General features: G+C 43.1%; 1 protein-coding gene across 2 annotated transcripts in view; it reads left to right on the top strand.

The window, feature by feature from the left end:
* The window catches only part of Sumf1 (sulfatase modifying factor 1), a 76,475-nt gene that overhangs the window by 10,301 nt on the left and 39,874 nt on the right, over nt 1–26,300 (top strand). The window contains exons 3-7 of one of the 2 annotated variants that reach the window (XM_036180260.1): nt 1,452–1,526; nt 22,023–22,105; nt 24,105–24,227; nt 24,328–24,426; nt 25,031–25,145. In XM_036180260.1, the coding sequence (XP_036036153.1) occupies nt 1,452–1,526; nt 22,023–22,105; nt 24,105–24,227; nt 24,328–24,426; nt 25,031–25,145 (495 nt within the window). The remainder of the gene's footprint in view (nt 1–1,451; nt 1,527–22,022; nt 22,106–24,104; nt 24,228–24,327; nt 24,427–25,030; nt 25,146–26,300) is intronic. The other variant, XM_036180261.1, reaches the window with a different exon arrangement.

Below are 26,300 nucleotides of genomic sequence, written 5' to 3'. Positions count from 1 at the left end.
TATGCTCCTGTAAATAAACTTTTACCCATGTTCCTGTAAGCAACCATAATTAAACTCATTGGAATACACATACTTCCCCCGACACACACGTGGGGATGGGAGTGGAGAAGGGCTCTACTTGGAAGAAGAGGATGGTTATAGAAAGTAGGAAAGGAACAAGAGAGGATAATGAGTGCATAGAATCAAAGTGCTTTCTCTACATGTATGAAGATATCATAATAAAATCCTTTATTACATATAATTAATATATGCCGGTAAAAAATGTGAAAAAGAACAGAGTCCATGCCTATGAACTATAATCCCTGATTTAGCCCTAGACCAGGCATGTGACAGTAGATGTATATGTTGAATGAATGAGTGGCCTGGGTTGTTAGAAATCGTGGTATTGCTAGGATCATATGAATGCTGTCAGAGGTGAAGAAAACATTCATGTCTAGTCAGTAAAAACAGGCTGGGACCTATTATAAGGCCTGATGTGCAGGGATCAGGACTCAGTTAACTTCACCTGGTGAGGAGAGGCCAGGCCTAGTGGGGAAGACTAGGGGCATTCCAAGAACTGGTCATGTAAAGTGAGGAGTCTAGGGGGGCTGTCCACAGTCAGTCATTGCATTTCTCCTGAGCTCGCTGTGCTAGAACCCCCAGAGTGAAAAGGGGCAGCTTGTTCTGGCCTCCTTTCAGCCTCCATCATTAGAGTCTCTGGGGCTGGAGAGCAGCAGTCTGAGTTTGAACAAGCTGCCTGTGTGAGCCCCACTACACAAGCTGGGGAGCTGCTAGACTAGAGAGCTTTCACATAGGCAGGCACAGAGCTCTGGGGAGCCCCAGTAGGATGGGTCCTCATGTTTCATGGATGTGTAAGAGCAGTTGGCCATGCAGGAGGAAAACTAGAGCAGTGGAATCACAGGTCCTAGAGGTCAAAGGGTCCCACTTTCAGAGCAGATATTGATGAAGATTTGTGATAGTACTGTCAAAAAGTGATTAAAATACAGATTTCCATCTGATGCTTAGATTGGTCCCTTGTAAACTCATGGAATGTGCCAGAGAATCAGCAAGCAGTGCTATTTAATTCTTTAACGTAGATCCTAGGAGCAGGGCAGAGGACAAACAGCTTGCTTGTGCAATATCACATATATAAATACTGCCATTTCTCAGGGTTATTTACAATATTGGGAGAAATATGTTTCTTCCACGGGGCATCATCTTCTCAGAATCTGATCTCTTCTAGCTTGCAGCCTTATCTGCTAATCAGGTATCATATGAAAGCAGCCTCATGAGTGACGTGAACCTCTTTTAAGAGGAAATTGGATGCTTTCAAGTCATTTCTGAGTAGTTGGGGAAGTCATAGGGAAAACCTGAGTCCACTTGGATGGGAAATATCACCATAGTAGCACTGTCAAAAAAATGGCACCCTTGAAGCCTGTGACTCTAACCTTTTCTGGTTACTCTCCTTATAGGCAGAGAAGTTTGGCGACTCCTTTGTCTTTGAAGGCATGTTGAGTGAGCAAGTGAAGGCGCACATCCACCAGGCAGTAAGTAGTGCTTAAACAGGCTCTTTTACTTCTCTGGGACTCATCAGAAACTACAAATACTACCTTCCTCTCTGTGCTGTAGCCTAACCATCTTCCCGCTGTAGACTTGCCCTGAGTCACAGGCCCATGGGCCAGGGTGCCTTGTCTGGCTGAAAATACACAAGCCCAGGATGGCATCTGATGAACTTTTGGTCTGCTGTGAGTTTCTGCCTTGGAGTCGCACTGCACTGCTACCGTGTGTCGACCCCAGTTCTGTACTTTGGATGTGTTTTACTTGCAGCCATTTTTACAATGGAGGATAAATGAATGTTACTGACTGGGTTTTCAAAGTCTTTATCTTGGCAGTGGCTGGTTTGGAGCTAGAGTGTTGTTAGCATTCATGAATCCCCATGCCAAGTCGTGTCCAGGGAAGGAGTCCTGTTGCTGGGGATGTTCATACAAAACGGGGGCTGGGAACTAATTCTTGGAGGAAGGGGTGTACCATCTTGTACAGAGAGAATGCAGGGGTGTGAATTAAGTCTGTTTTTCTCAGACATGGAGACTATTGGCTAGGCTTCCATAAGTACTGTGTGTCAGAAAGAGCTTGGGATTCCCGTGTCAACCAGTTTAGCAGGTCTAGAAATATTTGTTTGTATGTATGTCTCATGAATATGTAGAAACAAGAGAAAGAGTGAGGTTAGCTGGGAAGTTGAGAGTTCTTACAACATAGTGAGCAGATACTGAAGAGCAGGAGATAATGAGAGGGAGTGGGCCTTGTGGGGGTCTCACAACTCAAGGAAGATAGATGCAGAGGGTGAAGAGGAAGAAAGCTCACCCTCATCTTCCTCTTTTATACAAGTTCCCCTTAAATAATTCATGCCTGGGGATCAGAGAGATAGCTCAGGGGTGAAGAGCACTGGCTGCTCTTAGAGAGGACCCATGTTCTATTCCCATCCCCACATAGGGGCTCACAGCCATCTATAACTTCAGTTCTAGGGTACATGATGTCCTCTTCTGGCTTCCACAGCACTGTATGCTTGTGGTACACAGACATGCAGGCAAGCTAACACCCCCACACATAAAATAAAATTAAAAAGTCCTTTTTGAACTTCATCCTAAAGCATTGGCATCACTGTGTCCTTTCCTGGGAGTAGCAGTATCAGGAAATGGACCCCTTCTGGCCCTCGCTTTCTATCTCTGTTCCAATTAATGTAGAACAGTTTGGAAGAGGGGGGATGAAGTTGACTTGGTCTCAAATTGTAAAATTGTATTCTGGTGAGCCAGACCATTTTTCATATTTGTTTTTAGTAAATGTGTACTTGTCCTTTTGAATTCCAGTTTGCTCATTGACAGTTAATATTGTCTCTTATATAATCTGACCCCCACCTCCACTTTTTTTTTTTAAAGGACCGAGTTTATCTCAGGGTAGTGGTTATGATCCCACAAGCAGCTCAGGGTGCTGCTCCTGTTTTAAGATATGGGGTTCAGATGAAGGAGTCCATCTGCTCTTGTTTTAAGATATGGGGTTCAGATGAAGGAGCCCACTTGCTGTTTCTGTAATTTGCCTTTCAGATGCAGGGCCCATGTCTCTTCGGGGCTACTAATGTATTAGGAGTGGGGGCAGACATGGAGCATTGCGAGGCTCCAGAGGTGCCCTGAGTCACGGTGAAGTAAGTGTGTGCTCGTAGCTAGGATGAGGACAAGCACCTTTCTTCTGGCTATGGGTTTGGCCTCTTGCTTAAATGCTTATAATGGAAAAATAAACCTTTTAAGGTTGTTTTGAAAGGGCTGAATGAATAAAGTAAGTTTGTTGATGGTCTGGGAGAGCTTTTTTCCATCTCCTTTGTTAGCCTGACTTATCTCCACTCACTAGACTCTTAGTAACCTCACGCTTCCATAAGGTAGGATGTGGGATGTCATGAGATGAATTTAGGTCAACTTTAGGAGGTAGATGAGACAGTGGAGATCATCTGCAATCACAGTACCTCCCCTTTCACGCATCTTTAGGCCTCAAGTCAGAAGAAGGGCTCATTTCAGTTCTGGAATGTCCTTAACACCTGACAGTAGTTTGTTTTCAATATAAAAACAGGAGTAGGAGGTTTGCTGAAGCTGTATTAGCCAGTAAAAATATAGTAACTGTGCTTATTTTTATGTAGTTGTATTCTGTTTATTCCAGTTTATACTAGTGGTATGAATTTTCCTTTTTTTTTTCTTTTTTTTTTTTTTTTGGTGTCCAATATAACACCAATACAAATAGTCACCTGATTTAAATGTGTTACTACATTATCTTAAGATGGAGCACACTTGCCCCATCACCCAGCTGAGGAATTAGCCTTGCTACCTGCCCCAGCAGCCCCCTGTGTGTCACACTAATCACACTCATTCTGTTCCTAGAGTAACCCCTGGCCTGGTTTGTAAAGTGAGTTCTCCCTTGCATTTCATTTCAGTATCATCACCTAGGGTTATACCTTAGGTTGAATCGTGCTCATTTACGGACGTGTTTGTCAAAGGTATTACTAATATGCTTTCCATCACATCCTGCACTTGTCTTCTCTTTAATTTTTACCCTCTGAAGACCATAGAACATGTAGCGTGTGGACTTTCCCAGTCTGAATCTTGCTGATTGACAGCTGTAGTACAGTCACCTCTTGTCTCTGGTCTGTGTTTCCTGCAGACGGTCGCTGTGCTCTAAAGTGTGATCAGGTTCATGGTGTACCTGTGTCATGAATCTCATGGTGGTGTCTTTCTCTAGCACAGGGGTTCTCAACCTGTGGGTCACGTATCCCATATCCTGCATATGAGGTAATTATGACTCAGAACAGTAGAAAAATTACAGTTATGAAGTAGCAATGAAATAATTTTATGGCGAGGGTCATCACAACGTGAGGAACTGTTTGAGAGGGTCACAGCAGTAGCAATGTTGAGAACCACTGCTCTAGCATGAAGCAGCTAATGTCTGCTTCTTCATCCTTTTGTCATACCAGCTGATGCTTAGTGGCCATGTCCACAAACTTATTGAGATTGTAGATGATGGGAGCCTAACTGTTTTTAATTTATTGATGCAGATACTTTCGTACCATTGGTACAGGTTATACAAGAATGGTAGGAAAATGTTTGATTCTTTACCAGTTTATGAAAGAAAGAAAAAAAGAAAGAAAGAAAGAAAGAAAGAAAGCAAGCAAGCAAGCAAGCAAGCAAGCAAGCTAGCCAGCCAGGCATGGTGGCACATACCTTTAATCCTAGCATTTGGGTGGCGGAGGCAGGAAGATCTTTGTGAGTTTGAGGCCAACGTGGTCTACAAGAGTTCCAGGACAGCCAGGCCTACACAGAGAAACTCTGTCTCAAAAAAAAAAAAAAAAAAAAATGGCTCAGTGGTTAAGAACACTGGCTGTGAGGAACTAGGTTCAGTTCATTCTCAGCATCCTCATATTTGTCTGTAAGTCCAGTTCATGGGGATCTGATACCTTCTTCTGGCATCTGTAGAGCACTGCATGCACGCAGTGGATGGACATACATGGAGGCAAAATACTCATACACATAAACTAAAACATGGAAAGAAGTAAACTGATTGCTTATTACTCTTCAGAGGTAGCCAGCTAGATCTACCTGCCACATACCACTAGGTAAGTATGTAGTCAGGAGTGCATGCTCGTGTGTGTGTGTGTGTGTGTGTGTGTGTGTGTGTGTGTGTGTGTGTGAGACAGAGAGAGAGAGAGAGAGAGACAGGTGCCTGGGATAGACCTGAGGGCCTCAGGCATGCTAGATAAGCACTCTACTATTGATCTATATCACCAGATCATGAACTTGAAAAGTCATCCTGTGCTCAAAAATAGCAAAGTATGGCCTTCAGAAAAGACTGTGATTCCAAGTGAATGAAATTCATAACATGTTTAAATCTAAGAATTTCTTTCTTTTATTTTACTAAAATAAAAGTTTTATTTCTTCCTTTTAATTTTATTTTACTAATTTTTTTCTAGGGTATCTGTTTTCAGGAGTATCCTATGCAAATTTATTCAGTGTCCGTCTTTCTTACTTTTTTCCAAGAGTCACCTCACCACACATGGTGTTCAAACTATCACATTCAATATTGTCATTTTCCAGCTTCTGTTGCCCCAGTATAGGATAAAAAGAAAAAGTATGTTGTAGCTAGAGTTTTCCTGCCTGGTCCACAGTTAGGACAAATCTCTCTCATCCGCCAGGCCCATAGACGCTCAGAACCAACCAAGTAAACACACAGAAACTTATATTGTTTATAAACTGTATGGCTGTGGCAGGCTTCTTGTTATCCACTTCTTCTATCTTAAATTAACCCATTTCTATTAATCTATACTTGGCCACGTGGCTTGTGGCTTACCATTACCTTACATCTTCCTTGTCATGGCGGCGGCGGGCAGTATATCTCCACCCCAGCCTTTACCTCCCAGAATTCTCTTCTCTCTTGTCACGCCTATACTTCCTGCCTGGCCACTGGCCAAACAGCATTTTATTTATACAGAGCAATATCCACAGCAGTACGTTTCTCGTTAATTAGAAATTTTATTTTATTTTATCTTTTTGGTTTTTCAAGACAGGATTTCTCTGTGTAGTTTTCGTGTCTGTCCTGTATCTTGCTTTGTAGGCCAGGCTGGCCTCGAACTTGGAGAGATCTGTCTGGTTCTACCTTCCGAGTGCTGGGATTAAAGTCGTGTACCACCGCCGCCCAGCCTAGAAATTCTGTTTTTAAGTTGGACATGTTAGCACACATTTGTGGTCTCTGCACTTAGGAAACTGAGGCAGGACCATTAGAAGATCAGTACATAGTAAATTCAAGACTAGCCTTTGTTGCTTAAGACCCCACCTCAAACAAACAAATAAACCGAAGACTCCCCAAACCAAATTTCCTTTAAACTTAGTTATATTTTTACAGGGAGTTGTAAGAGAGGGTGTGTCCTCACTGAGTTTCCTGTGGTAATATTATCTTGTTTAACTGTAGTTCATAGCCAGAAATGACAGGTGATACAACCTCCCACTTGGCTGACTGCACCTGTTTTAATATGTACTCATTGTGTATATGTGTACTTAGTCCTATATAATTTTGATGCAACTATAGCTATATGTAAGTACTATATTTAAACAAATTTTGAATAATTCATGCATTTAAACATGCTCTATATTTCATTCACTTGGAATCATGATCTCTTTTTGAAGGCCACGCTTTGCTATTTTTGAGGACAGGATGCCTCTCCAAGTTCATGCAGGCCCTGTTACGTCCCCTCCTCTTGCTTTAAACAGTTGCATTTAGATGTGGTTTATATATTGTACAATTCACCTTTTTAAGTGTACGATTCAGCGTTGGTTTGGTATATTTTTAGAGTTGTGCAACCATCCCCACAGTCTAATTTTAAGTTGTTTTCATTGGCCTATAAAGGAATCTTGTTCTGGATCCTTTCGAACTGTGCCTAGGAGTCCTGTACGGCTGGCTTCTTTGCCTTTTCTGATGATGGTAACTGTCCCACTGCAATTCAGTGTTAACTTTGCTGGAAGAAGCCCTGGTTTCTCTTCTAGTTCCTTCTTTGTTGCTGAGATAGAATGCCCAAACAACAGACAGCTTCGGGGAGAAAGACTTTATTTTAGCTTAAAGTTTCAGAGGGAGGAGTCCACTGTGGCATGGTGATGGGAACAGGAAACTGGCTGATCACACTGCATCTGCACTCAGGAAACAGAAAATAAGTGGGACCAGGCTAAAAACCTCAAAGCCTGGCTCCTCTCTCCACCCAGCCCCTCCATCTTGCACTTTCTCCAGCAGGCCTCCACCTTCTAAAGCTTCAGTAACTTTCCCAAACAGCACTTCCAGCTGGGGACGAAGTGTTCAAACTCAGGAAGCTAGAAGAATACTCTTGGTTCAGAATCACAGCTGCATCTCGATAGAGGAGTGCTGTGTTTTTGTTTTTTTCCGGTGTGTTAGGTACCACTGTAGCACCTCTTTAGTGGGCAGAACTTAAATAAGATACCCCCCAGTTTCATGTTGATACTTTCACTTCTGGGTTTCTAACTTAGCCTGTCCTGTATTACATCCTTGCCTTTATTTCTACACCAGGAATCCTGTTTCTCAGGACAGGGGCAGAGGGGACTAGCCCATACTGCTCAGGACTTCATCTAGGATCACACATCAGTGCCAGCATCAGCTCTGTGATGACTGAGAAAGGGTTAAAGCAGACTCAGACACTCACTTGTGGTTTCCTCTTCCCCCCAGCTCTAAGGTAGTCACACTACATTTTATTACCAAAGCCTAGAGCCGCTGCATGGAGCGTGGTCCACTTTTTAACTCCTTCGACCGAGTTCTGAAACTATGTTTGTGATCAGTCTTCTGAGTGATGAGGCTCAGTCTCTGCTAGGTCCTTCAGGAAGCGGCTGTGGGAACAGTATTCCGTCATATCTGTCGACAGCAGCTTCTTGTCAAGGCACTTTTCAACTCTCAGGTCACTTTTGCTGGAGAGGAAATAGCTGGTTCACATTTGTTTTTCTTGACAGTCTTACACACTTTATTTTGTTTTCTTGGAATAAAGCCTTGCTGTTGAAAGTCTAAGTTTTTTTTTTTTCCTTGAAAGCTGCTTATTGTTTTTGCCTGAGTGTTCAAGTGTTTTTTCCTCTTTAGTATCTATAAGTATGTGTTGGTGCTAATCATTGTGGGTCAGTATTCTCAGGCACAAGTTTGCTTTTTTAATGTGTATTTTCAGTATTAGGGTTTAAATATCAGAACTTTTTAAAAAAAGTTTTTACTGTTTTTCTGTGCCTTCACTGACCCTGCTCCACTTTGGGGGCCTTTATTTGTAAACTCATTTTACTTTTGGGGGAGGTAATGAGGTCAAATCTAGACTCTTATGCATGTTAAGCAAGCACTGTACTATTGAGCCATACCTTCCGACCATGTTTATTACTTATTTTTTGAATTGCCTTTGTCCTTATTTTCTCTTAAGTTAAACATTTTATTCATTTTGTCTGTTGGGTCTCTGAAGTAATATTCGTGAAATGACTTTTTCTTTAATTTCTAGTGCTTTATTGACTTTGGCACCTACGTGTGTTTGTGAATTAGGACTTACTCTTTTGCCTATGAATATTATTTACCTCATTTTGGAACAGCATGCTCTGTGTGTGTGTGTGTGGTTTAGATGTGGATGTACTAGAAGATTAGTTGCAGTGTGGTCGTGTGGAGAAGTGGAAGAATTTAAGTAGACTATTAAGATAAACTTTAACCTTTCAAATTAGGAGATAATTAGGTCACTGTGGATGCTGCCTACCAAAGGGAATGATGCGCTTCTTAGAAGAGTTGTTATAAAGGAGGAAGCCTGGGCTGCAGACATGGCCCAGTCAGTAAAATGCTTGCATGTGGGCACGAAGACCTGAGTTCGGTCCCCAGACCCTATGTGAGAAAGCTGGCTCCAGGGGAATACCTGTGATTCCAGAACTGGGGAAACGGGCAAAAGGATTCTTGGTCTTGTTGGGCAGCCAGTCTGGCTAAGTTGGTAAGCCAATGAGAACCTTGATCTGAAAGAAGATGTTGAGCAAGTGGGAAAGTACCTGGCCTCTGGCCTCTGTGATTACATGCATGAATGGAATCGTCACTATGTAAACATCCCTTTCTCATTTGTGACGATGGGGGCAGAGCTTTTTCTGCATTGTGGACGCTGAACTACATTCCCATCCAAACTAGTTTTCTTTAGGCATTACCCAGCATCCAGTATTTTGTTAGAATCATTGGAAAAGGATGTACACGTCTTCCAGGCTGCATTTATTTCTGTCCCGTTTCTTCATCTCTTTTTTTCCTTACAGTAACATTTGGTTGGATTTGAACCTGAGTCATTTTGTTGTTCAGTATCAACTGGTCTAGAGTAGTTTTGTGACTTTGCTCATATCGTTCTTGAACTTCCTCCCTCCTGTCATTTTGTTTTAGTCAGGTGATTTTTGCCCTGTAGGAGTTCTCCTTAGAGATTCTGTGCTGGAAGGGCACCATGGTGTGTCAGTGTCAAGTTTGTGGGGTAGGCGTTCCAGTCCTTCCGTACTCTCATTGAGGGTCGCTCACACTCACAGGTCGCTGTAGTGGACACAGTTCCTTCCAGTTCTGGTTGCTTTTCTCAGATTGTCTTAAGTGCTTTTCCAGCCATGCCTGTGGGTTATTTGAGGAATTTCCCACAGTTGTTGATCCTGGAAAGTCTGGGTGAGAGAATGTTTTAGGGGACTCCTGCAGGTTGAGTGGGACTGATTTCAGGAACAAGTCAGGCAGTGCACTTGGCTAGGGGCTGCTGTGCCCACTTGCACTTTGACTGCCCATCTTCCTCTCTGTGGTCAGCTCTCAGCTGCGCTCCCTCTGGGAGGCTTATTGGACACCATCCTGTCTCATCCACTCTCCAGGCCGACATGCTCCTGTCTGTTAGGTGTTCCTGTGACTTCTTGTGTCCTTCCTCTATTCTGCTTGTAGTTGGTTGTTTTTACTCTTTACTCCTTGCTCTTTTGCAGCCCACTACCCAACTCCCCCTCCTCAAAAAAATCACACACAAAATCTTATTCTTACTTATGGATGCCCAGCCTTAGCTTGGTTTATTTCTAGCCAGCTTTTCTTAATTTAAATTATCCCATCTATTTTGCCTCTGGGCTTTTACCTTTCTCTATTTCTGTATATCTTTTCTTTCCTTCTTATTCTGTGTCTGGCTGTGTGCCTGGGTGGCTGGCCCCTTCTTTTTTGCTCCTTCTCTCATTCCTTCCTTGGTCCTTTCTTCCCAGACTTCTATTTATTCTGTTTGCCAGCCCCACCTAGCCTTTCTCCTGCCTTGCTATTGGCCGTTCAGCTCTTCATTAGATCAATCAGGTGTTTTAGACAGGCAAAGTAACACAGCTTCCCAGAGTTAAACAAATGCAATATAAAAGAAAGCAATACATCTTTACACCATTAATACAGCAGAAACAAATGTAACACACCTGAAAATAATATTGCACAACAACTGTCCACCTCACTTATCATGATGATTGATTGTGTAGGTATTTTGTGAATGTTTCCCTTTGCTAGATTTCATTTTTAAGGTGGGTCAAATGCCTGTGGTTTTTCTTTGGTTTGGTTTGCTTTCTCCTTTTTTGAGATAGGGTCTCTCTGTATATCCCCAATTCTCCTGGAACTCACTCTGTAAGCCAGGCTAGTTTCAAGCTCAGAGATCTGCCTGGCTGTGCCTTCTGAGTGTTGGGAATAAAGGTGTGCACAACCATGCCTGGCTTTGCATTGTGTATTTACTACTGTATTCCTAGTTCAGTGACTGTCACTTAATAAGTACTTAAGACATACCTGGCAGAATGAAAGCTTATCATTCATGTATTGTGTTGGAACACTTAGTTTTTGAAAGAGCAGGTTCAGACTTAGTATGCCCTATCTCTGGCTGCAAAGGCAGCTCTTCCTTGGTGAGAGATGCTGGCCCTGTTTTTAAGGTTTGAATGAGTTTAGAGCTACAGTTATTTGGAAAGTGCAGTCTAGGGCTGGATGACTGGATAAGATAAAGTGCTTCTGTCATTTGTGCTTTTATTGAAAAGAACAGTTGTTTGCTTGACTTAGGAGTCAGTGTGTGGTGTGGGCTCAGGAAGTAAACTGTGATAACCTTGGAAGGGGAGAACTTAATATAATAGGATAACAGGGCACAGTTGCTTTCCTCAAACCTGTTCCAAGGCACCTGATCAGTATGAGGGTGCATGAGGTAAGCTGGGGTCACACAGTCCTGTTTAACATGCACTTACATTTATTTTCAAGGCATAGATCTTTTAAAAAATAATTTGTTGATTTTTATTTTATGTGCATTTGTGTTTTGCTTCCATGTATGTATGTGTGAAGGTGTTAGATCCCCTGAAATTGTAGTCACAGGCAGTTATGAACTGCCATGTGTGTGCTGGGAATTGAATCTGGGTCCTATTGTGCCATCTCCAGCCCTGGCATAGGTCTTTTGAGGTTCAACTTGGATCAAGGAAAAGAATGACTCTAGTTTTCCTTTCCCCAATTGAATGTTGGTCTTTATATCACCAACCGCCTTATAGAAACAAGGTAGATTACATACAGTAGATTACTCATGCCCAGCGATACCCAGCTTTAAGAAATCCATATGTACCAGGTGGTGGTGGTGCATGCCTTTAATCCCAACATTTGGGAGGCAGAGGCGAGTGGATCTCTGAGTTTGATACCAGCCTGGTCTACAGAGTGAGTTCCAGGACAGCCAAGGCTACACAGAGGAAACCCTATCTCAGAAAAAAAAGAGAGAGAAATCAATATGTGCAAATAAGAAATTAAAATGGGCTGTTGCACACCTGTAATTTCAGCATTCAGGAGGCAGAGGAAGGATCACAAGTTCAAAGCCAGCCTGAGCTATATAGCAAGGCCCTATTTAAAAAAAAAAATGAGTTGAAGATGTAGCTCAGTGGTAGTGAACATATGTCCCTGGATTTGATCTCAGCACTGTGAAAGAACAAAAGTGTAGTTGGAGAGCTTCTCTCCAGGTTCCACCAAGCCCCCGTGGTCCCACAACCCACGTATACAATAATCATACAGACACTTATATTATTTAAACTGCTTGGCCATTAGCTCAGGCCTACCATTGTATAGCTCTTACTCTTATATTTAGCCCATTTCTGTTAGTCTATACTTTGCCACCTGGCTTGTGGCTTACCGGTGTCTTTATATGTTGCTTCTCATGGCAGCAGCTGGCAGTGTCTCCTCGCAGCCTTCCTGTTTCTAGCCTTCTCCTCTTCCTTGTCCTGCCTACCCTATCCTTCCTGCCTGGCTACTGGCCAATCAGCACTTTATTTATACAGAGTGATATCCACAGCACAAAAGCAATTGCAAGAGTGAGAGAGATAATATTTTAGTGGATAGAATTTTCAAAATATCCTTCGAGCATCTTTTCTGAAGATGACTACTTTCCAGGGTTGATGTTTGAAGCTAGAGTTATATACACACTATACAAGTTCTCTACCGTGGAGCTGTACCCACAGCCCTCCACATAGATTTAATTTCTGTGTTATGGTCATACGGTGTCTTATTTACTTATTTATTGCTGTGGTAAGACCAATGACTGATGCTACTTAGAGAAGAAAGAGTTTATTGAGGCTTATAGTTTCAGAGGGTGAGTTCATGATCATTGTGGTAGGCAGCATGGCAGCTGGCAGGCAGGCAGGGCACTGGAACAGTAGCTGAGAGCTTGTCATTTGCAAGTAGGAGGCAGAGAGCTAGAGAGAGAATGAGTTGAGGAGGGTAACTCTAACTGTGAATGGCACTGACTTTTGAAACCTCAAAGCCCACCCCCAGTGACATACCTCCTCCAACCAGGCCACACCTCCCAATTCTTCCTAAATAGTTCCACCAACTGGGGACCAGGCATCCAAATATATATGCCTGTGGGGTCATTCTCATTCAAACTACCATATGTAGGCATACAGTAAGTGATTAAATCTACTTGCTGTATGTGTAATGTGATACAGGATTTTGCTGAGTACTATCACATTATGTAAAGATGGGACATACTGTCACCTATTGCACCCTCTGTCAAAGTTAAACTTTTTTTAACAGTACATATTTTTTCTTATTCCTTTTAAGAAAATATCCAAATCAGTACCATTCCTCTGTCTATCTTAAGTTTCAACTGAAAATGAGTGAAATAGATTAAGTTTCAGCTTTCACTGGATGCATGTATTCCTTGAGCCATTCTTACTGATTGCCTAGAATGTCCACCCCTGCAAGTGTTTCCAGTCTTCTGGGAAGTCCTGAAATATTGTGTATGCTGATTGTGGGTATAATGTTCCAGGACAGGAAATTTCACTAAGAACTGAAGCAAAATGTCTTGAAAATTTTTTAGTTTCATCCTACATTTCAGAAATACTTGTGTCCTGTTTGAAAAAGCAAGCATTGTTCTCTTGCATTCAGCCTATTAAGTCATCAAGGTAACTGACTCAGGATTTAATTAGAAGTCATCTATCTGACCTGACTACCTTTCTATTGTGATGATGGTTTTGTTTCCACCCATTCCTAGAGCCTGTTCTGATGAATTTGTACATGTTGCTGAATCTAGAGACATTTCAGTCACCATGATCTCTCTTCCATTTGATTCTTCCAGTTGTGAGATTCTCCATCAGTTTTATTTATACTTCTTGAATTTGAATAGAGCTGCAATTTCTCATTGTTCCTTGGTGCCAGTTGAAAAATTCTCCCTGGCTGTTTTTGTAAGGATAGCTGTCATGTTTATACTACATCTCAAGAAACCTCTGTCTTTTTAGTCTACTTGTCTAAATGCATTTAGTCTTTGAGAGAGAAGTTGTAAAATTGTGAACTTGACATCTTTAGATTTGAATATGCATAATTACACAGTATTTCATCTTTTTCTGTGTGGGTTTTATTCTGGGCTGCGGTGTGTGTATAAGAAGCATAATTTACCACCTCTGGCAAGAAGAAAGGCACTTTTGCTGTTTCCCCTCCTCCCTTTTCAAGTTCTTACTACAGTTCTGGCTATGTCCCACGGGAGAGGTGGGAACCACGCCTTTGCATTCTGAAGTCCATTTCTCGAGGGGGCATGAGACTCATGTGGGTTCTGTTTACATTGCCATTGGCCACTGGCAGGCTGGTACAGCTGTTTCAACTTAAACTCAAGGCAGTTGCTATGGAAATGGCTGAGAAGAAATAGGTCATGTTTAAAGTCCTTTCCCTCGAATATAAAGCAGTGCTAAAACTTCAGGTTGTCTTGGTTGAGCAGAAAATGTGTAGGTGGACAACCACATCCAACAGAGACTTTCTTGTCTTAGGATGAGGTGGTTTTTATGTTTTTATGCCAACCTCTCCACTTTGCTGCTTTTACTCAGTAAACAAAACACCCAGTAAAGAACAGTGCTAAGGGTAGAATCATTTGTGTATAATCCTGGATACCTCCCCAAGTGTGTTTGTTCATTAAAGTTTTTTTATTTTGTAAAGGCTCCTAAATGTGATAAAATAGCATTTATTTTCAAGGAAGAGCCAGAAGTTCAAGGGCAAATTTTTAAAAACATTGAATTAGTAACCCTGACATTTGGGACTGAAGAGATGGCTTAGTGTTTAAGACCACTGCTTTCTCTTCCAGAGGTCCCACGTTTGATTCCTAGTACCCACATGGAGGCTCACAACTATGTGTAACATCAGTCTCAGGGATATGATGCTCACTTCTGGTCTTCTCAGGTACCAGACACACACATGGTGTATAGACATACATGCAGGAAAACACTCATACACATTAAAAAACAAATCGACATGTTGATGAGGTCCATGCTTCATGATACATGGTCTTGGCTGACACCTCAACCCATGTTGATGTCTGTGGCCCGTGCTGCCATGGAGGGCCATGTCTGGGTCTGTGGTCCTCGTGCAGGCAGGGCTTGTATTGATGTCCATGGTCCACACTGTCACCAGAAACTATGTGGAAGTTCATGATCCATGCTTCTGCTTGTGGTGATACTTTGTTTGTACTCTAACAAATAAAATTTGCCTACAGATCGAGGACTGAGACAGCCACTAGATTAAATTTAGAGTCCAGGCAGTGATGGCACACACCTTTAATCCTAGCACTCGGAGGCAGCGATCCGCCTGGACTTCAAAGCCACCCTGAACTACAGGAAATTAATCCAGTCTAAAAGAGAAACAAAGTCAGGCAGTGGTGGCACACACATTTTTAATCCCAGTATTTGGGAGTCACACACCTTTAATCCCAGCACTTGGAAGGTTGAGACAGGAAGTGATATGGCTGGACAGAGAAAGGAATATAAGGTAGAAAGAAATAGGAATTTGGCACCCTTTCGGCTAAGGACCCAGGGTCATTCAGTCTGAGGATTTGTGGAGATAGGCTCTCCCCTTTTGGCTGAGGAGTTGATGGGGTGAGAAGTGGCTGTGGCTTGTTTCCTCTGATCTTTCAGCATTTACCCCAATATCTGGCTCTGGGTTTTTATTATAAAATTTGTGCAATACCTGCTGACTGTAAAGGGCAAGGATGCTGCTTTTGCAGTGGTGTGGATGACAGCAGACTCACAATTGAGAAAGAGAGACATAGAAGGCTTCTGTGACAACACCTCCCCCCCCCCCCCCCCAAAAAAAGTAACAGCCTAGATTGGAAGCCATTGAAGAGAACTTTAAAAATTGTGATAAGGATGCTGAAGTGTAGCTCTCCACAATAAATGGAGAGGTAGGTAGGGGTGGGGAAGGACTCAGTTTTCTTTAAGGTACTGGCCACTGGGAGTTTGGCCATGCTCTAGTGGTTGTGTGGGCAACACAAATTGGACTTGTTTCTTCTCCTCCTCTTCTTGGTGGGGAGCAGCCAGAGGGGTGGGGAAGGGGCAGACTTAGGAGGACTGGGAGGTAGGTGTGATTGGGGTGCATGATGTGATTTTTTAAGACAGACAGATATATATATATATATATATATATATATATATATATATATATATATATATGTTATACTCAGCCTGTGAGTATTCTGAAGAGGTGATCTGATGGGTGGATGAGGCACAGACTGGAGAGCTATTGATGGTAGGTTTTTACTAATTGGAGCATGTGCCCTATGGAAGCATTAAGATGATTTTGTAACATGCATTAACATGAATAAATAATAATAAGACTAGTCATTAACACGTGGGTGATTTTTTGCTCCTTATCCTAGTGCTTTTCTATGCATTTTGTTGTATATCCTTATGCCAACTGTGGGGAACACAGGGGATTTTTATCTCCACTTCACAAGTGAGTAAACCAAGGCCTGGAGAGGGTAGAGACTTTGAGCGCTTATGTCTTGTAGCATGTAGTGCTGTTTTCAAACTCAGGTAGCTTATATCTGCTAGATAGAGTCAGGTGCTCTATCACTGTGCCAGTGGGAAGTATATATTAGCACTTCAGATGACTAATGCTTTTCCTGATTGTTGCTACGCTGGACAGTTTGCTCTTTGGGGGAACATGTGGCGGGCAGTGTCTTGATTATTATTATTATTTTTTTGTGCGCTACAGTTGATATGTAGCTGGTGTGTAGTGGGTAGAGGACAGAAATGCTGCTACACATTTTGCCTCACATAGGAGGCCCTAACCAAGATGGAATTAATTATATGGCCTAGAGAATGTCCAGAGTGCTGAGGCTGATAAAGCATGTTTTATGATGTATGCTCATTCTAAAATAGTGTACAACTCTTCCGGTCCTTTACCCTGTATGTATATTTTCCTGGAGGTTTTTTTTTTTATTACTTCTAGCTATACCAACATACATTTTTATGCAAATATTTCATGGAAACAATGTCAGACCTAGACTCTATAGGTTCCTTTTATAACAGTACATAATCTATTTCCATGTTTAGGTCAGTTTTGATAACTAAGTGTAGGACAGCTGGGTAATTTTGTAGTTTTTATTTAGAAGCAGGGTTCTGTGAGTCCGTGTGTATCTGTGCATTTTTTTGCGTGTGTTCTGTATAGTCTGCAAATATCTTTGCATTCAGATCTTGCGGTTGTGTTAAACAGGAGTCTGGTCTTTGATCAAAGACTTGTGGTCACAGTCTCCCCTCCTTATGCCCTGCATGATGGGTTCTTTTGTTTCTCTGTGGACATCAGTGAAGACGATCATTGTATAGCTCCAAGACCTTGACATTTTTTCATTTTGGGTGGTGTGCTAGAGTAGTGTGAAATTGAAGAAAAGAAAAAAGTCAAAAGCAGAGAAAGAGAGTGGGAAGGGAAGTTAGGAACCGTGCTACTGATGTGTGTGTATCTGGATGTGAGTTTGAGTTTTAGAGGCATACTGGAGAGAAAATGAGGTGACTAGGTTTACACTTTCTCCCTCATTTTGTAATGAAATAATTACTATGTATAAAATAAATATTTTTTGTTCTTTGTTTTCTTTTTTCTTTTGGTTTTTCAAGACAGGTTTTTTCTTTGTAGCTTTGGAGCCTGTCCTGGAACTCACTCTGTAGACCAGGCTGGCCTTGAACTCACAGAGATCCACTTGCCTCTGCCTCCCGAGTGCTGGGATTAAAGGCGTGTGCCACCACCGCCTGGCTAAAATAAATAATTTAAAAATTACTGTCAATATACCAACTACCTTAAACTGTACTCTGACAATTCCTGGTGACAGTAGTGTCCCAACATGGCCACCAGCCTGAGGTGTTTTCTTTCCCATTAGGAAGCTCTATCTGGTAAAGCTAGATCCTTGATTACACTGCAGGAAAGAATCTCAGGGTGAGCCAGAGTAAAGTGGAGTCAGTGAGCTCATAGAGATTTAGACAGTAAATCATCTGGAAAAGGATGGGACACAACCACAAGACATGGTGCAGGCTTTTGGACAATCATGCTTGGCCTCCACACTGGGTGTGTACGATCCCATGGCTTTCTAAGTTACATTCCACAGCAGAAGTAATTTATTACAAAGTTTAAGCAAAACTCAAAAATCCAAGTAAAAACATATGAGTTGGTTTACTCATTTTTTCTTAAAGACTTTTCTTTTTAAAATGTAGGGTGTTTTTTTTTTTTTTTTTAATCAGGTTTACAGCATAGATGCAGGCATGAGAAAAGAGTGCTAACATGGTAAAACTCAAGATTACAATAGTTCTGGCCCCACCCAGGTAAGCAGGGTTCATTGGTAGCTTTTTAGCATCTTTGCCATATCTTTAGAAACTGCGTTGGCCCTTGAGGCAGTTTTGGCAATATTGGTTGTAGTTTTTTTTGTTTGTTTGTCTTTTGTTTTTGACTCAGCAAAAAAGGCAAAGTAGATTCCAAGGCAAGGAGGCTTCTTTACTTTCTCACATCTTTTTTTCTCTTTCCTGTTGTTCTGTCTTGCCTCACTGGAACTTGGAGCTCCTCTCTGGGAATTAGATTTGGTGTCTGTCACTTAGTGGGTCCACTGTAAGTATCTGTAGCCAGTTGAATTCCAGGAAAAGCGAGGGCTAAGGAAAGGACTGGCATGCCGCTGCTGCTGCTGCAGCCCTTGGGTCTCCTGTGGAGAACACGACTCCGTGGATAGTCTCCATGGAAGAACGGCTGGGGACCTTGGGGAGCTTCTTTTCCTAACATTGCATTTGCTGTTTCTTCTAAAGATTGGGTATGTATAACCTACAGTCCTTCCCACAATGTACAGTGCACAGAAGTGGGTATTACCCAAAGCCACAAGCTCTTTGAAGAATATTTGAATGACTGTTTATTATAGCTCCAAACTAGAAATGCCAAATGCCTATTAGTAGGCAGAATGGATAAAAACAGACACTGTATTCTTTTTCATTGCTAAATGTGAAGGAAATACTTCAAAATACAAAATGGCATGAGAAAAAACAAAGGTGTCCCAGTATCTTAACACCCAGATTTGATATATTTTGTCTTTTCTTTTTTTAATTTAAGAGCTGGAGGCTTCCATTAGCAGAGCTTTGTGCTTGGAGTAGAGTTGGGCAGGTTGAATGGTGTGATTATGTTCCTCAAATCCAAGAGTGGGATGACCTGAGTTTTCTGTGCACATCGTCCTTTGATTCGAAGTGAATTGCCTGTCACTGACACCACACAGAACAAGCCCAGATTAGCTGCAGATGAAGCAGAAGGAAGCCATGCTTTCAGCTCCTGAGTGCTGTGAAATCGAATGCCTTGCAGTTGTGTTGAAGGACAAAATGCCTTTCTGTTACAGAGTTTAAAGTAAATGTCCTTTTTTCATCAGATTGTTGTGGAGATACCTTAAATGTTTTGATTGTGCTAATGTGAAAAAAAATGAATGAGAGTAGTCTTGATGTTCACAGTGACAGCTTTCACTGTTAGCAGGGACACCGTTCCTGTCACTTCCACCCCAAGCTCATGGGGATGCAGTATGTTGAGAATAGGATTGTCATGGGGCTAAACATGAGTCTGCTCAAGTTTGTTAGAAGAATCATTTCTAAGTTTCTGGTCTTCACTGTTAGCAGTAATGATTGATTTATATGGCTCTCCTTGTAACTGCTTGTCATAGGGCCGTGCCCAGTGAGACTGGATCCCTTTCCCCACTGCTTGCTCACTCATCACCCCACGTTGCTAAGTGCAGAGCCTTAAGCCCATTTTGCTATAATTCTTCACTCTAAAAGAGTTGCTGACTCTATTTACAAATAAGCAAGCCATCCTGGAAAGGTTAAATACTGTAAATAGCAGAGTCATAATTCAAAGCTAATTTTGATGGTCAGCAAAGCTTTAGGTCCTAACTAGTCACTCAGTGGGGACCCTTCCTCACTTTCATTACTCTGGTGAACATGATTAATAGCAGTAAAAGGTTGTTAAGGTTCTAGTAATAATTTCCTCAGTGCTTTGCAATCTTACCTGATTTGGTGTCCTCTGTTGTCTGCGTTAGTTGAGGCTGGATCTTGATCCCGTTTCACAGAGGAAGGCTGTCAGAAATCATCATGAACTTACTCAGCTGATATCAGGCTGCAGGTTGAACCATGATCTTTTAAACATAGTTCATTGTTTTTCCCTGTGTGTTTCCACTTGATCTTTGGTCATTTTGGATTACATTTAACCTCATGTTTAACATGAAGATTAACATCTTTCTTCTATATATAAAGATATCTTTATCGACTCTTTGGAAATTCACATCATGCATCACAACAATCTCACTCACCTCTCAGTCCTTCCATAGCTGCCCTGCACCCCTGTAGAATGCCTCCCCCAAAGTTAATTAAAAACAAAACAAAAACCCACCTCATTCCTCCATCTTTCCAACACCTCTTCATTCATCCTAGTGGCATCAGGAGGTGCAGTATGTCACTTAGACTACCCTTTTGTCCAATTAGCTCCACCTGCAAACTGTTCATTGCAATGAGTCATTGGTCTGGTTCATGGCCTCTGGCACACTGCTGAACCCTCGCTGAAACCCTCTCCTGCCCTGAGACATGGAGATCCCAAGTCTATCCTTCTGCAGGACCAGTCCCTTCGTGCAACTCCATCAGTTGTTAGGGTAGGTCAGCCCAAGACCTAGGATGTGGGTTTGGGTGGTAGCTGAGCTGGTCAGTCTGGGCCACTGGGACTGCCCCCTCAGGTGAAGGGCAGAGCTAGCTCTCCTAGGCCCATGCCATTAGGGCCAGCTCTCCCACACCTGTGGTGAGGAGTAGGGCTATCTCTTCTGAGTGCAGGGATCAACTCTACCATTTGGGAAGGGACCAGCTCTCCTGCTGCAGTGTCCAGCAAGGGGCAGAGTCAGCTGTCTTAGGGCCAGTGAGGGACAGGGCTGGCTCAGCAAGGCCCTCAGATTTCAACACACATGGTTCTTATGACCCCCTGTGGTAACATGAGCTATGGACATCAGCCCAGACCCTGGCTGCTGTTGGGCCACGGACCCAGACATGGCCCATGGCAGTAGCCCATGCCCAGCCCCATGTTGACACCCATGGCCCCAGGTGGCAGCAGGGGCCACTCAGATTGGTGTGGTCCTGCCTGTAACATGGTCACAGGTTGTGGCCCAGATCCTAGGTATCCGTGTGGCCTTTGGTGGTGCCATGGACCATGGACATCAACATAGAACCTGGCTATGGTAGGACCAGAAACCCAGACATTGTCCTTATCAGCTGCCCGGGCTTGGATGTTACCATGGCCCCAGGTGGCAGCACAGGCCACTCAGATTGGCATGGCCCTGGTGGCAGCAAGGCCCTCAGACACCAACATGGCCTCAGATGCTGGCCTAGACCCCTGGCATTGGCATTGCCTTCAATGGTATTAGGAGCCACAGATGTCAACACAAAGACCCTGGCTGCAGTAAGGCTACAGACCCAGACAAGTCCTTGGCAGCAGCCCTGGCCCAGATAACACTATGGCCTCAGCTATAGCACAGCCCCCAGACACCAACATGGCCATAGGATGTGGCCTAGACCCTGGGCATCCATGTGGCCTTTGGTGGCACCATGAGCAAGACATCAGAGACCTTGGGGCTGTGGTAGGTCCATGGATCCAGAAATGGCCCTTGGAAGCAGCCATGGCCCAGACGACACCCATGGCCCCAGTTGGCAGCAGGGATCACTCAATTGGTGTGGCCCTCATGCCAACATGGCCCTCCAGTGCCAACATGGTCACAAGTTGTGGCCTAGACTCTGGGCATCTGTGTGGCCTTTGGTGGCACCATGGACCGCAGACATCAACATAGATCCTAGCTGTGGTAGGACCATGGACCTAGACATGGTCCCCATCAGCTTCCCAGGCTTGGATGTCGCCTTGGCCAGACTGCTCTCCCACTTGTCACAGATTATAGAAGATTATTGGGCAGGGCAACCTTAAATTCCTGGAGCTATGCAACAGTTAACATACACATACATCTGTTGAGTCACTTGTGCCTTATGGTATGAATTATTTTTTTTGTTTGTTTGTTTAAAGATGTATTTACATGTAAGACTATTGTCCTGATATTCTGTAAAGGCTATGTTTTTGGACCCCAATAGACATCATGACTTTAAGTGAGATTTTTAGGCTATGTATGTGAGTTCATTGTTTTTCTGGAGTTACGGTAGCTGACAGGGCCTGTTCTTGGTTGCTTTGAGGTTGCAGCTGCTCCCTGGTGGTTACCTGTCAAAGGCGCTAACTGGAGGCACCCAGAGGGTCCAGACTCCAGTATTCTGCACAGGTGAGTCTGGTCATGCCCAGTTGATGTGGTTCATTTAAAAAAACTTCTTGTGCTCTTGCAGAACTCAGCAGCTATCTTCATACGTAAAGTGAATGGTGGGAGTGGCCAACCACTTCTGGGGAGGAAAGTGGTTGGTAGGAAATAATGTATGTAAAGACCTAGCTAATGTGTTTATTTACAGAAGGCTTTGAATAAATGGCCTCTTTCTTGCTTCATTTGTCTTGACAGAGTGCCTCCTCACAGATTTCTTCCCTTTGTACAGGCTATCACAAATCTCATGACATGTTTACTCAAAACAGTCTATCCATGAATGAGTCTTTATGTGGGAGAAGAACTGTCTTATGGATAAGTAGTTGTGTCCTGCTAGGTGGCCTTGGGTATAGGATCCATGTGCTCTTTAGTCCTGCAATTTGACATACTTAGAAGCTACAATCTGACTAAAAAAAAAAAACAGAGTGGCAAGTCGGTCAGCAGGTCTCTAGGGTGACACGGAGGTAATTATCTTAAGCAAAAATAGAAACACATGTTAAACCCTGGAGATGAAGAAGGGTTTCGATTATGTCTCAGCTTCCCAACAGTCCGAGAATCATGTTCTCCTAACCCCATTCTTCAGATGGCGTTTTAGGCCTTCATTTTCAACCATATTCCAGGTTATTGCCCTTATAGTCAGGAGGTGAGGAGTATATGAAGTTCAACTTCAGAGACAGCCCCTTGACAGATAGCAAACTTTTCAAAGTCTGAGCTGGCTTCCAGAAATAGACACTGAGGTAGAAAGTTGTAGGATCCTTGGGGACCTGGGGAGAACTGGACTTCTTAGCTCCCAATTTGTATCTTCTTTCCCAAATCCAAAGTTGATCATCAAGCTAATAGAAGAAGAAAACCTGAAGGAGGGTACATTTTCAGTTTGTGGTAGTGAGAGTTGAACCCAAGGCCTTGAGTTCTACTATTGCGCTGCACCCCCATACTGGAATGTATTTTTAAGTTTATATACTAGATGCTGAGCTACTTAGGAACATTTGTTGAGAAAAATTAATGAATGTCCTGGTAGGAATTCAGATACACATGAGGAGTAGAGTAGGCCAGTCTAGTTCACTTATAAAAAAAGTGACCGGTGGTTTCAGTTCCATTGACTTCCCCTATCCTCTCAGGAAAGGCTGACTTGGGATCAGCCTTACTAATGCTGTGACCCTATATACAGTCTTCATGTTTTGATGACCCCCCAACCATAACATTATTTTCATTGCTACTTCATAATTATAATTTTGTTACTGTTAGGAATTTAAATATAAATATCTGATATGCCAGATATCTGATGCGACCTCTGTGAAAGGGTTGTTTGACTCTCAAGGGGCTTGCGACCCACAGGTTGAGAACCACTGTGTTAGAGTGAGGCTAATCGTGCTGGTTGATCCTTACTTAGTAGGATAGCAGAGAGATGCAAAGTTTAAAGTCAGGTGTCTGGAAACAGGCTGAGGTAAGTGTTTGTCATGTAGAATGTCTGTTAGCAACCCACACTTGAGCAAGAGAGAGGATGCCAAAACTACATCCAACAAAGTTCTGGTCCAGTTCTCATGGAGCACTGAGGTGTGTATCGCCTGTGGAGCTGAGTCCCAGTGGGCCCTATTATGATAGTCACTGGAGACTCTTACGATGCCCCGACTCTTCTGCGGAATGCTAAGGGAGCCAGAAGCATCTTCAGACGGCACTTTCAGTGCTAAACCAGTGGGGCAGAGCTTCCCTGTGTCCACCATCCCCTTGGACTCTGTGACCATCTAAGGCTGCAGAGTTGAGAAATGCTTGAGTGCAGTTTCAAGACGAGCTGTGACCCACTAGGGAGTCAAAGACTTCAAAAGTCCCCAGTGGACAGTACAGATGGGTCATGGCTAGGCTTTGAAGTTATGACCAGATGGAGGGAGGGGGACTCTGATCACTTTCTGAATCTAGTTCCTGTTTTCTGTTCAGGTCCAAGTCTCTTTTAATTGTGCTTGCTCCTCCCTAGGCCAGATCACCCAGTTCTCCATGTCTCCTGGAATGACGCCATTGCCTACTGCACGTGGGCAGGCAAGAGGTTGCCCACGGAGGCAGAGTGGGAGTACAGCTGTAGAGGAGGCCTGCACAACAGGTACTCACATCAGAAAGCCTTGTATTGTCCAGCAGTATGCTGACGTTCTCTTCCACCCCCTCTCCCTCCCCTCCCACCTCTTCTTTCCTCTTCTCTTTAGCTCTGTGGAACTTGCTGCGGTCAGAAAATTGATTAATAACAGCTCTTATTCTTGCTGGCTTTTCTTCTTCCTTGTGAGGCCCTTTGGTGCCACTAGTGGGTGAGTCACCAACTCTTTACAGTCCCTGAAGCCAGGTATGGGGCCAGATGGGCTCTCTGCAGCCCCAGAGTAGTTCTAGGCATCCATCCCCTCTTGTGTATCCTTCTTCAGAGCTGCTTGGCAGGCTGCCCTGCTTTTATTATTTTCTTAGTTTATCTGTCTTCTGAAGCAGTGGTATTTCTCTGCTTCTACAGCCATAAGACAGAAAACTCATGTGTGGGTCACATCTTCTAGGAAAAGCTCCTTAAAATAGACAAGATTTTTTTTTTTTTTAAAGAAGTGTGGTGTGCTGTGCTTGCTCATGCTACCATATAAGTCCAGAATGATGTCTCATTTCTCAGATTTCTAGAAGGCTTCTTTCAGTCATGTCATTTCTCTCAGGCCCTTTCACTAGTGAGGAGAGACTGCAGTTGTGTACTTGATGTGAGTTGTTATAAGGAAATGTTGAAAACTCTGATTAGAAGCTGTATGTGTGACTATGTCTCCTGACGGAGAAGTTCATCAGAACACATGTGCATTGTTTGTTCTCTTCTGTTGCATCCTTTCTCTTGACTGCAGTCCAGAAGCTTGTGCACCGTGCTGATGCCTGTGTCTCTCCTGCTAGGCTTTTCCCCTGGGGCAACAAGCTGAAGCCTAAAGGCCAGCACTATGCCAACATTTGGCAGGGCGAGTTTCCTGTGACCAACACCGGGGAGGATGGCTTCCAAGGAACTGCGCCTGTGAGTAGCCAGTGTAGTTTTTTTTTAACACTTTGGGGGCCCACCACCCACCTCCCAAATAAATACAAGGAGACTTATTCGTACTTATGAATGCCTGGCCTTAGCTTGGCTTGTTTCTAGCCAGCTTTCCTAACTTAAATTATCCCATTTCTCTTTAACTGCATTTTGCCTCTGGGCTTTTTAACCTTTCTTAATTCTGTATGACCTTCTTCCCTTCTTACTCTGTGGCTGGTTGTGTGGCTGGCCCCTGGCGTCCTCCTCTCCTTCTTTTTTAGATCCTCACTCTCTTTCTCAAGTCTAGATTTCTTCTACTTATTCTCTGTGCCTGAAATCTATATAAAGTATAACGAAATAATCTTTAAATTTGTATCAATAAACAAAAATCTACAGGCAGCCCTGCCTATTTCTCTCTTTTGACTAGCTGTTGGCTGTTCAACTCTTTATTAGAACAGTCAGGTATTTTAGGCAGGCACAGTAACATAGCTTTACAGAGCTAAACAATTGCAACATAAAAGAATGCAACACATCTTTGTTGTTTAAATAGATATTCCACAGCACCAATGAATGTAACATATCTTAAATTAATATTCCACAACAAGCCAGGCTTTTTCTAGAGGAGGGCAATGAGTGTCCCTGGGAACTGAGGCACTTTGGAAATGGGATGAAAGAATCAGGTGTTGCACCACATGCCTCTAATAACAGCAGTTGGGAGACTGAGGCAGGAAGGTCAGAAGTTCAAGTTAGCTACATAGTGAGGTCTAGGCTAGCTCGAATTATATGAGACCCCATCTCAAGAGCACAAAATCAGTGCAAGAGAAATTCCTCAGTTGGTAGAGGTACTTGCTGACAAGTATGGTGACCTGAGTCTTCACCACCTAGAACCCTTATAGTGGGAGGAGAGAGCAGACTCTCACAAGTTGTCTTTTGGTTTACACACACACACACACACACACACACACACACACACACACACACACAAATACACACACACAGTTAAAACAGAAGCAAAAACCACAAACCACCCCTCTCCAAAAAAAAAGAGTGAAAGGCATCACTGGATGTTCAGGTTGACACTGTTCTCCCTACATTATCGACCCTCAAGAGTGGCCAATGCTAAAAGTCACCAGATGTTTCTTTTCGGTGCATTTTCTCTCT

This window comes from Onychomys torridus, chromosome 3 (genome assembly GCF_903995425.1).
Source record: "Onychomys torridus chromosome 3, mOncTor1.1, whole genome shotgun sequence".
In the NCBI taxonomy this organism is placed as follows: domain Eukaryota; kingdom Metazoa; phylum Chordata; class Mammalia; order Rodentia; family Cricetidae; genus Onychomys; species Onychomys torridus.
Note: the sequence above shows the minus strand (reverse complement) of the source record. Positions and strands in the feature narration are given on the sequence as shown.